This window comes from Magnolia sinica, chromosome 15 (genome assembly GCF_029962835.1).
Source record: "Magnolia sinica isolate HGM2019 chromosome 15, MsV1, whole genome shotgun sequence".
Classification (NCBI taxonomy): Eukaryota; Viridiplantae; Streptophyta; class Magnoliopsida; order Magnoliales; family Magnoliaceae; genus Magnolia; species Magnolia sinica.
The window spans coordinates 37,566,301-37,578,353 of NC_080587.1; the positions used below are offsets into that span (position 1 = coordinate 37,566,301).

Genomic DNA, 12,053 nt, shown 5'->3' on the forward strand with positions numbered 1-12,053 from the left:
GTATGAAGGAGCGATAACAAACATGAGGACCACCAATGGAGAGACAGGTGAGTTTCCAATTATTGTAGGCTTACAACACGGTCGACATTGAGCCCTTATCTTTTTACATTGGTTATGGACAAGATAACTAACCATTTACAAGAAGAGGTCTAATGGTTTATTCTATTTGCAGATGACTGTTTTGATTCATGACATGAGAGAGCAGTAAACACAAAGCTAAAACGAAGGGATGCTTTAGAATCTAAAGGCTTTAAAATTAGTTAGACTAAAACAGAGATACAAAATGCAATTTTAGTAGCAATGACAATGGATGAGGAATTAGGTATATTTGTTGAACAAGTGCCCATGAATGAGCATTATCAATATCTTGGGTCAATAATTCATGAAAGCGGAGAAGGATGTTGATCATAGGACTCAAACTAGTTGGAACAAGTGGAGATGTGCCCCTGGAGTTTTATATGATCACAGCTTACCAATCAAACTAAAGGGGAAATTTTATAAGATAGCTATAAGACAAAATATGATTTGTGGGATAAAATGTCGGACAATTAACGAACAACATGTTGATTGCATAAGCGTAGATGAAATGAGGAATTGAGATGGATGAGCAGCAAGATGAGGACAGATAGAGTTAAAAATGAATGCAGAACCTAGGAGATGCACCAATAAAATTAAGATAAGGAAAGATAGACTTGAGAATTTTTAGTCATGTGCAACCGAGACCAAAACTGCGCAGTTAGGAGTGAGTTGGTGCAAGTTGAAGGCTCTAAAAGGGAAAGGGGAAGGCCCAAAAGCACATGGTTGGAGGTATTAAGAAAAGCCAATGGCCCATGGTTTAACTAAGTTTATGGTCCTTGACAAAGTAGAATGGCAGAATAGGATTTGTGTAGCTGACCCCAATTAGTTGGGATAAGGATTAGATGATGATGAAGGCAATTAGTTGGGATATGGACCTTGATAGAGTGGAATAGCAGAACATGATTGATGTAGATGAATCCAATTAGTTGGGATAAGGCCTAGATAATGATGATGATTATGAATGCATTGCCTTCAGTTATTTAATGCATGCTCCCCAATCATCAATTGTTCTGCATATTTCCTTCCATTCCACAGGATGAAAAATGTACTGACCATCCACCCCTTTCCTCCCTGAGCGATAAATATCCTCCTTGCTGAGAAGTTACTTTCATTGGATCACATAGATGCTTAGTGGGCTTGCCAACACATAGAGGAAGCCCAGATAGTCGACGGCAGTTTCCTGCCTTGCATTCAAAAACTGCAAACCTTTCCACCTTTCCGTTTTCCAAACGAATAAGACTGGCAAACCTAACTGAGAATGGTCCATGCTTTAAAAGCTTACACATCTACTGATAATAACCATTTTATTAGACATTTTTCAAATTAAGTGCTGACTATCAGCTTAATGGTAAAGCCATGGTTCGAATGGTAAAGCTCTTCTGACAGAGGAAGTTTAGGTTGTAGACCATACCATTATCATCAAGACTAGAAGAACAATCTGGATCAGAATACAGTTGTTGGGTGAAGCAAAAAAAAAAAAAAAACAGTTCAAGCATTAGGACCTTCTAGGCAAATGCTTGTGGAGATTTGGGGAAGAATTGGAAGCTCTATGGAAAGATCTCATTTTTAGAAAATAGGGTGATTTGGGGAGTGGGTGGTTTCTCAAGTTCTTCAAGTAACACAGGTTCGAAGGTGTGGAAGGGACTCTTTTTCTTTGTTGATGAGGAGGAAAACTGATTGCAAATGCTGGTCAATACCAAACAAAGTAGGTTTCCTATCAAGGAAGGGACTCTTTTTCTTTGTTGATAGAGCAAAAAGGGTCTGATTTTGGAGTAGGTGAATCCCCATTGACTAGCTCTTTCCCATCCTTATCCCTTTAGTTACTAATAAAGAAGCTAAGATTGCAGACTGTTACGAGAGAATCTACTAGGTGGAATGTGGTGCTTTGAAGAAATTTAAATGACGAAGTACAGGAGTTTAGAGTTTGGGCATATGCATACGTGAGGGGATTTAGGTTTTATTGTATGTGGACTCTCATTATTGGGAACTGGCTTTTTATTATTATTATTATTTTTTTTATTTTATTTTTTTTTATTTTTTTTTTTGGGGGGAGGGGGGCATCTAGACACCATTCTTTTACGTCCATTACAGTTAACAAGATTTAAGAGTGCGCACGTGTGTGCAGTCTCATTTGTAAGGACATTGTGCGTTATATGCTTAGGTGCACCTTCTGGACATTATTCTTTTATGCTTTAGAAAAGCACTCTCTACACAGCCTTTCCTCTTTCTTCTGCTTCTCTAAACATGTGATTGAGTAAGGTATCAGAGAATTAAGGTCCTCTCACTCTTCTTTTAATCATCTTTTTATTCTCTAAACCTCTTCTTTCTCTTCCTTTCCTTTTCCTCTTTTCCCTTGCCCTTCCCTCTTCCCATCAATGTCCCTTACCGGCACACCAGCCAGTGCATCAGTCAATGAACCAGACCACACCAGTAGGTGCATCAGTCAACGCACAAGACGAGAGCACTAGCTAATATGTCGAGCGGCGCATAAAGTTGAAGCACCAGCCAGGGCGTTAACCAACTCACATTGCCGACATCCAAGTCAGCATACATAGCCGGGACTTCAGCTGGTGCATTTAGCCACATTTCAGCCAAGCATCTAGCCATTGTGTCAGTCAGTTTCATTTGTGTTGCTCCTCCATCTAGGCGACCCATCTCCTCTCCATTTGTCATTGTAGTGTGCAAAGCACCAAATTAGATGGTATGTCATTTGAGTAAATGCAATACTTGATAATGCTTTCTTCATCCATCACACTGTTAGAGCAAGTCAGTGCTTCTTTTTGAAAGATAATATATGGGTTCAAACGATCAGAAAACTAGGGTAGTTATGGTAGTTACGGAGCCTGGACAGTAGGAGCATCATCCACATTTGCTGGTGGGAATTTGGTAACTTGGAAGAGCACAGAGTAATCTGTGGTTGCTCATTCCAGTGTGAAGGCAGAATACCAGGCTATGGCTCACACTACATGTGAACTATTGTGGTTGAAGAAACTTCTAACAGAACTGGGGTTGTCTATTACTGATCCAATAGAAATCGTGTGTGATAATCAAGCTGTTATTCATATTTTTATGAACCCTGTTTTTCATGAACACATCGAGGTTAACTGCCACTTCATCCACAAGAAGATAGCAAAGAAAGAGATCCTCAATCCTTATGCTCGTTCTGCTCTCTCCCTCCCGCTCTCCCAAAGGATGAAAGAACAAATTAACCAAAAAAAAAAAACCATCTTCAGTCATTTCATGGTAACCCTTAAATAGGGGCATCCAGGTCATTCCCAATTATTAAATAAACTATTGCCAACCCACAAAAGTGATCATGTGGGCTCACATATGACATCTTTCAGGACAAATGGAAGTCCTGATTGCAACACCCCCAGATGTGGAGTAAACACACAAATGAACTCCTTTAATGTTACCATTTACAAGGGCAGGGGGTCTGTCAAATGATCAAATCACCATTATCATCATCATCACCACTATCACTACCAACACCACCACATTGTCACCGCCACCGTTGTTGTCATCACCATTGCCGCCGCCGCCGCCGCCATCATCTCAGTGTTGTCCCAGCTATTTGTGGTTGGTTTTAAAAATCATGCAAGTGTGCCATTGTGCCTATCAAATTAAGAGGTGTAAATACCATTTTTATAGAGCGAAAGCTAAGTGTCCTCTAACTCAATAGTCTAGTTGGTTAGTGCATGCCATCTCTAGAAGGAAAACCCAGGCTCAAGCCCCGAAAATGATAGTTGGTGTGGCATTGGCCCTGAAACCCAATGAAAGAAAAGAAAGCTAAATGTAACATCCAAGTGCTACATTTCCAATGAAAAAGGAGGAAGTGACAATGAACAAATGTTAGAACAAGAATTTGTAGATCCACTTGTCTACTATACATATTGCAAGGGAACATGTGAATCCAGACAGTCCATAGAGCAGATGAATTGATCTCTTCAATTCTTCCAAATTTTATTGTTGAAAAGAAGAGGAACATTCACATACAACCCACTGGGCATGAACTTCACGTCCAACCCAGCCTGCATGCCAATGTGCCAAGTGTTTAGGACATGCCAAAATGTGGCCAACCATGCATATCACCTGGCACACAAAATAATCCAGTCCACTCATCAGGCAAATGCGTAAACCAAATTGGATAGTCGGTCGGATATGATTTAAACCATCCATAGTTTTGTTTTCAAAACATGGGCACCCACCTTGTTGAGTGGATCTACCCAAGTTTTTGCTCGATATGGGTCCGTGGGGCCCACTTGTGGGCAACCACTAATAGGTGGGTCCCACACAGTTTCCCCTCAAATAACCGCCATGTGGATATCCTTTATCCACGCACATGTGTACCTCTCAAATTGGATCTAATCGAGAGGAGATAGAGAAGAGGTTAGATGCGATAGTGATAAGTCTTTACACCTGCCATAACCAACTCCTGATCTTCTTAGTTCCTTTGTTTTATAAAGAAAGCATTTTTTTTTGTTAAAGGCACACATTTGAAAAATACCAAAGAGAGAAATATGAAGGAATTGAGAGAATGCCCGATTGTTCATTAGACTCACTCTATACAAACTAAATCTTTGATCATGTCCGGTGGCCATCCTAATTATGGATCAAAGTGGTGATTAGCTCATTTTCCGCTCCCGTAGTAGTTAAGCAGATCATCGGACGAAGGCCTTCTATCTTCAACCTTGTGAAGGTCCCTAAATTCATGTAGATATCGTCATATCCTATGGGCCCACCCATCCAGGTCTTTCAAAGTGGTATAATAGCGACTTTGACGGATCTTCAATTCACAAGGATTTATATCACATTGAGGTAAGTGCCCTTTTCCAATCTGCCATTTTATTTAATTTAATGCCTTTTATTGTTTTCACAAATTGATTGTCATGATCGATGCCTGCCCCCATGAGCTTTTGATCAATACCCAAGCAATCAATGATCTTCTGAGTTTTTGCAAATATGGAGACATCCATGGCTACAGAGGGTGCTATAGGTAGCCATGGCCGCCAATTAATAAGAAAAGGAAAAGGAAATGGGGGAGAGTTGCGGTGCCTATACGATGCAAAGGAGTGACTAGAGTTAGCGCTCTCTCTCTCTCTCTCTCTCTCATGGTGATGAAGACCTTGAATCTATGTGAGATGATTTTAAGAAATGCCATGGTGATGGAGACCTTGAATTTATAAAACTTTTAATGGCCTCCACCACTTGTACTCTCCCTAGTGACTTAGGATGAGAGTTTGAATATAATAACTTGGTAGAAGAGGAAGAAGAAGATTCCTCCTCCAATGATGAAGATGAAGATGGAGAAGACGACGACTCGCAAGAAGCCTATGACCAACTCCATACGAAATGTATGAAATATATTAAGAAGTTGGGTTCAGTAAAGGATGAAGATTTAATTGGCTAACCAATTAGAACAAGTTGAATCTGAAAATCTCTCCTTGATTCTAATACAGCAAGATCTTAAGTCTAACATAGATGAGACTTTAGGAAGATGTTTGGGTCTTGAATTGAAACTTGATACTTTTAAATCTGAAAATCAAAACATGAAACTTCAAGTTAGCCAACTTGAATCTTACTTACCAATACTAAGGTTGCCCAAAATGATCAAAAATAGGTAAATATTAAAAATGGGTAAACAACCTTTTAGGAACAATAGAGGTCTTAGAAACAATAGGAATATTCATGTTACAACCTCTGTCCCAATGGTGATCCAAAAAGACTCTATAGCGTCAGGGTATAGAGTTAAAGCCTCTCCAGCGTGCCATTCTTGTGGAGACATAGGCCATATGTAGTTTGAAATGTCTAAACTACAAAAACCGGCAATTCACCTCAGTCCCGACCCGAATAGGTAAATTTATTTGAACTAAGAAAATGGCACACTCTAAGAAGAGTCCTCTTAGACGATCACCGATAAAGAAGAAGAAGTTCGCATCCCCTCCAAACATGAATATCCATATGAGGGAGTTGATGAAACAAGTCACCCTTTTGAATGAGAAGGATAATCATTAGTCGAGACAATAATCATAAGGGTAGGAAACAAATAAGAAAATCCCCTACCGAACATAGATCTCCAAGTAGAGGCGCACTTAGGAGAGTAGAATCTAGGAAAAGAAACCTCTCTTCCGAATTTGATCCAGGTCCTAGGAAATTTACACCCATATGGGTGGTGAAGAGGGATAAGTGATCCATAGAGATATATGTAGGGTTAATAGGTAAATCAAAGGATTTTAGCCACATTGTTTTTTTTATATAATTTAGTGGTTACATTTTGGTATCATTTGTTTGCTAAACTATTTTGATCATTGCTACTCGATAGGTATATCTCTGAGATGACCATTTGTTGCATGCTCCATGTTTTTAATGTTAACGTGCGCCCTTAGAATATCTCCTGTCAGTTTTTTCTTATAGGTATATATGTGATGTATTGAGTTTTTCTTAACTTTGTACTTTATTGGTATATTTATTAGATTAGCTCTTTGTCAATTGCTGACAAAAAGGGGAAGAAAATATCCCACCAAAACATAGAGAATTTTTGTGTTATAGGTCTCTTTGTTGCAGGGATATGCCGGAGTAAGGAGGAACAATTCAAGGGGAGCATTGAAGCAGCAATTACATGTCTTGAGTCCTGCATTTAATTTTGTAAATCTTGTAATCTTGGACATGTAATATGTTTAGTTGTTTTGGTTTGTAGTTGGTATGGACCATGACAAGGTCTAGGTTAGGTTTTTGTTACAAAAATTAACAAATGGGGAAATTGTTAGTGCACCAATTTTTTAATCACGTGGGTGCATGTGTCAGTGAGTCAGTTGAGCCCTAGGAAGATGAAGACCGAAGACACAAGATGACATGAAGCATCAAGGAGTGAAGAACCAGTAAATCATGAGGTGTCTTGGTGACCTTAACCTTAGACCCAAAACAACCTAACCTCTAGATGATTCGTTACTAAATAGGTAAACATTTATTTAATCATCCATCAACCTTAGAAGCTCATTTGAAACAAGAGGACATGAAGCATAAAGGAATGAAGAACAAGTAAACCATGAGGTGCCTTAGTGACCCTAACCTTAGACCCAAAACAACCTAACCTCTAAATGATCAGTTACTTAATAGGTAAACCTTTGTTTGATCATCCATCAGCCTTAGGAGCTCATTTGAAACATGATAACTTAGTTAAAAGATGTTTAGAGTTGCTGTAAAACAAACTGCCTAAAGCAGTGAACTCTCAATCAAAGTTCGATCGATAAGTCAATCAATTGAAGGTTGAGCTCGATCGATCAAAGATTGTCAAAACTGTTCAGCGAGTTCTCTGGCCTATTTCGACTGAATTCGATCGATCGAATGCCCTTGGTCGATCGATCAAACAAGTCATTTTTTGTTCGTTTTATCGTTGTTGCAAACCGATTTCTTTATAACGAGCATTCGAGCTTTGGGCAAATTGATGAGTTTTTTGTATAAATAAAGCCTAGGTGATTCTATATTAAAGAGTTTCATGTCAATCTTCTTGTGATTAATCACTCTAATGAGCATTCCATGCTCCATTATGAACTTTTCCCTTTCTAGATATTAGACACTAAGCTTATAGGTATATCCTTGTCTATATCCTCTACAACACCCATCTAAGTGAATCCCCTTTAGAAAACAACTATTACTTTAGTTATAGGAAATTCTACCGGCTCCCATCACCTTGGTCACCTCATAGGTACGTCGGATCCAAGGTTTTTTATCGTGGAGCAGAACCATATGTATCAACGATTATGAAAGCAAATAAGAAGTTGATTCAAGCACGAGAGAGCATTGAAGAGGCATCTCAAGAAGGCACAACAACGGGGCTCAATCCGGTAAGTAAGTTGTCATTTGTACAGTCCACAAACTCTTTCCTTGTGTAAGATTTGAGTGTAGAGTTTGTGACCCAAACTCGAATAGGTTCTTGTTTATGACCGAATTCACTAGACATGGGAGCGTACATGTTAGTGTCCATAGGGAGCCTCCAGCGAGAGTGTACATAGGGCCTTGAATTAGGACCGCATTCACCGAACACGGGTGTGTACGTGTTAGTCTTCGTAGGGAACCTCCGGTGGCAGTGTACATAAAGCCTTGGATTAGGACCGTTGGTGGTTGTTAGTTAGCCAATAGAAAAGCAACTAAGTCTCCGTGAGAGCTACCGACACGGATGGAAACGTGTTCCTTTGACACAGGAGTGTACATGTAGGTTATCGGTTAGCATAAGAGAAAGCATTGTAAAGGTTCTAGTGAACCTGATTTAAAACCTCCGATAGTGAGATCCGATACACTCGAGGAGAGTACATCCACCGGGAGCGGAATAGGTAAGTAGCTGAACCACTATACATGCTTGTTTTTTGGATTGTTATTTGTGTACATTTTTATTTATACTTGTGAGCTTATCTTGTTGAATAATATGAATGTATAGAGCTAGGTGTTGAATAGTTTGCACATCTCACACACAAGATCATTATCATTTTTATAGACTACTTGCTTACATTATTGCAACTATTGTAGTCTATGTGATTGGACTCACTTTGGCTTGGAAGTGTAAGTGTTAATTGTCTTATTAGCTTAATTGGTAAATTATTTTAATTAAGCAAGAATTTTTAAGTGGTCCTATTCAACCCCCCCTAGTCGTAATTCTAAGCTCCGCTAAGCTTCCGCATGCCGTGATAGACAATCCACACAATTTTAATACCTGGACTATTGAGTGCTTGTCAGGTTATTACTTAGCAGTTAGCGCTTAAATACCTGTAAGAAGATAACGGTATTCCAACTAGTCCTAAGCCTTTGATTCTTTTAATTGCAGTCTTTTGATTTTTTGTTGTTATGAGACGAGTTAAATGGATAATCTATATTTTATCACTCCCACAATGTGATTGAGCGAGAGATGTTGGATAACTTGTGGGCAAGTACTAGCAAGTGAGTCTCACATAGTTTTTCCTAGGACATCCTTCGGGTGGATATCCCTTTATCCACGTGCATGTACATCTCACGAATTAGATTTAATCGAGACGAGATAGAGGTGAGGTTGGAGGCAATAGGGATAAATCCTTACCCCTATTGAAACCAATTCCTCTTGATCCTCCCAATTCCTCTATTTATAAAGGGAAACATTCCCTCGGTTGAAGGCACACATCCGAAAAATACCAGTAAAAGCATTTGGGAGGAATATGAGATAATATCAATTGTCCATTAGACTCCCTCTATACAAGCAAAACCTTTGATCATATCCAGTAGTCATTCTAACCATGGATCGGAGGGGTGATTAGCTCCTTTCTGCTCCTGTAGTAGTTAGGCGGATCGCTACATGATGGTTATCCATCTTTGGCTTTGCAAAGGTCTCTAAAATCATGTAAATACCATCAAATCTTGTAGGCTCACCCATCCAGACCTTTCATTTTTTTGTGGCAGGAGATATTCATGGTGGGCCCATTTGTGAATTGCTCTGATGTCCTACAAAAGTGACATCTTCGGACGTGAGTTGGGCTGGACAGGAAGTCCCGTCCAACAGGTTGTATGTGAACATTCCTTGACTTGAAAAAAAGGAAAAATAAAAAATAAAATAAAATAACGCACTCATACATACCTATTGGATTGATCCTCCCCTTCGAATCAAGGGTCTTGAAACCAATAGTACGGAACCAAAAAAAAAAAAAACGTCAGTGATCAGCATTTAGCAGGGAAGAGTAATAAAGTGGTTGTCCGACGTTTTTGGTCTCGAAACCATGAGAGAATCGACAGTAGGGGGGCCACTAGATAGACGATTCCAGTGGACCCCCTACTGTCGTTTATCATGGGAAATAATACGGGTTATACCATCTTTAGTGTATCATTTCCCATAAAAAGATAATGAGTTTTCTGAATTAATAATATCCGAAAAAAAACCCTAAAATCAGATATAGTTGTTGGAGGAGAAAAAAGCGTTGGGCTTTTTCTGGGTAAGGATTTCAATCTCGACAAATAAACGTGAAAGGGAAGTAAGAAAAACAGCAATGCATTATGCATCATAATTCAAAGGAGTGAGATGGAGGAGTTCCGTACGTACGTTGTGTAGAAGGAAGCGCAGTTTACGGGCATCGTCTCTCACGGGACTCCTCAAAGCTCCGGGCAGGATATAACTCGTTACACAACATATGCGTCTGGGCGGACGAAACACGAGCTAATGGGAGCGGCTCCAACTCAGCCCATGGTTCTCTGGGCTCGATTTCTGTACTGACCGTTCTAGTATCGAGTAATCCATGCCATGCATCCATTTTTTTCAGCTCATTTTAGGGCATTATCCAAAACATGAAGCAGATCCGAAGTCTCAGTTGGACCACACCACAATAAACAGTAGTGATTGAACCTTCACCATTAAAGGCTTCTTGGGGACCACAAAAGTGTTAGATCAAGCTGATATTTGTTTTTTTCACTTAATTCAGGTATTTTTGACCTAATCAACAGGTTATATGTCAAATAAACATTACAGTGGCCCGTAGGAAATTTTCAACGGTGGGTGTTCAGTCACCAATGTTTCCTCGACCCTTAATACATGGGAGGCGATGCCATCATATTGGTGTATCCCATGGCCAAAATTCTCGCCTGTTTGGGATGGCTGGCATATCCAAGGATGTCAAACTCCTATCATATTTGGCTAGGCGTGGGATTGCATGCAATTCACGGATTTCAACGGTTGTCCGTTTGAGCAGATTGGATTTAGGTGGGGCAGGATTCAAAACTCATCCAAGCTACACTACTCAGGCCAGACAGCTCGTCCGGGCAATGCTCTATGGGGCCCATTGTGATATATTTGTCTCATCCACACCTTTCATCGCGCCATGCAGTTGATATATATACATATTCCAGAAAATGGACCGTCTCCATATCTCCAGTGGACCACACCGAAGGAATGTGCGGTGATTATCAAAACTCTAGGCTACACTGCCCATGCCAAACAGCCTATTCAGGCAGGGCTCTGTGGGGCCTACTTTGATGTATTTGTCTCATCCACGCCATTCATCGCGCCACTGGACTGATGTATATACATATTCCAGAAAATGAAGAAGGTCCATATCTCGAGTGGACCACAGCGAAGGAATGTGCGGTGATAACAATTACCGTTGAAGTCATTCAATGGGTCACCGTTATTTCCTTTGTGCCCATCCACAAAAACAGCGGACCACGCCCCTAATATCAAGTGTATTCAATCAAAATCACCCTCACGTGGGACATGTCTACGGTGGACCACACCATATGACGGTGGTGTGATACAAAAATAACGACTGAATATGAAGCAGAAGATAATGTAAACAATTCTTCACGGCTCATATGGCCGATGTCATCATAACTCATACACAACAAAGAGACAAAAATAATAAGTAATAATCTCCAAGTTACAGTACCAGTAATATCTAGAATTTAATAATAACAATTAACACAAGAAAAAAAGCCACGACGGCAACCAGAAGTTCACAAAATCTCTCTTCATCTGATGGGGCAGGATCATCAGTCGACGTGGACCTGAAAACAGGGTAGTTAAGAATCTTTGCACATATAGACCACATGATAGATGCAGCTAGATGAATTTGCGAGGATCATCCCACAAGAGCATGTCAAAAGAAAATTTTCTGCCAAAATATAATAAGCTATGGAAAATGGCTTTGGTTTTCACCATTTTCTAGAGAATGATTATTTCACTTTCTTCAAATACACTTAATAATCATTATCTTCAATTTGTCTGAGAGACTATTTTAATTTTTTACTATTGTGCTTTTCACTTTTGCACAAACCATGTTAAAACAAAATTGTGTAGTGGAATCAAGAACTGTTTAAGGACCAGAGCTATGTTGCATCCCCAGAGGTGTTGCGCTCTATATTTCATAGGTTGGCACTAGTCCAATGCATTGCCCGGTGAATATGATTTATATATGGCATGTGCATAATGCAAGCATGTAATTACATATATGAAAGATGTTAAATAGCAA

At 39.7% G+C, this 12,053-nt stretch overlaps 1 protein-coding gene across 2 annotated transcripts in view; it reads right to left on the minus strand.

The window, feature by feature from the left end:
* Window positions 1–10,301, minus strand: part of LOC131228028 (DNA-(apurinic or apyrimidinic site) endonuclease, chloroplastic) — a 64,747-nt gene extending 54,446 nt beyond the window's left edge. Inside the window, exon 1 of one of the 2 annotated variants that reach the window (XM_058223850.1) lies at window positions 10,136–10,301. In XM_058223850.1, coding sequence (XP_058079833.1) covers window positions 10,136–10,167 — 32 coding nt within the window. In that variant the 5' untranslated portion in view covers window positions 10,168–10,301. The remainder of the gene's footprint in view (window positions 1–10,135) is intronic. The other variant, XM_058223852.1, reaches the window with a different exon arrangement.
* Between the last annotated feature and the right edge of the window lie 1,752 nt (window positions 10,302–12,053).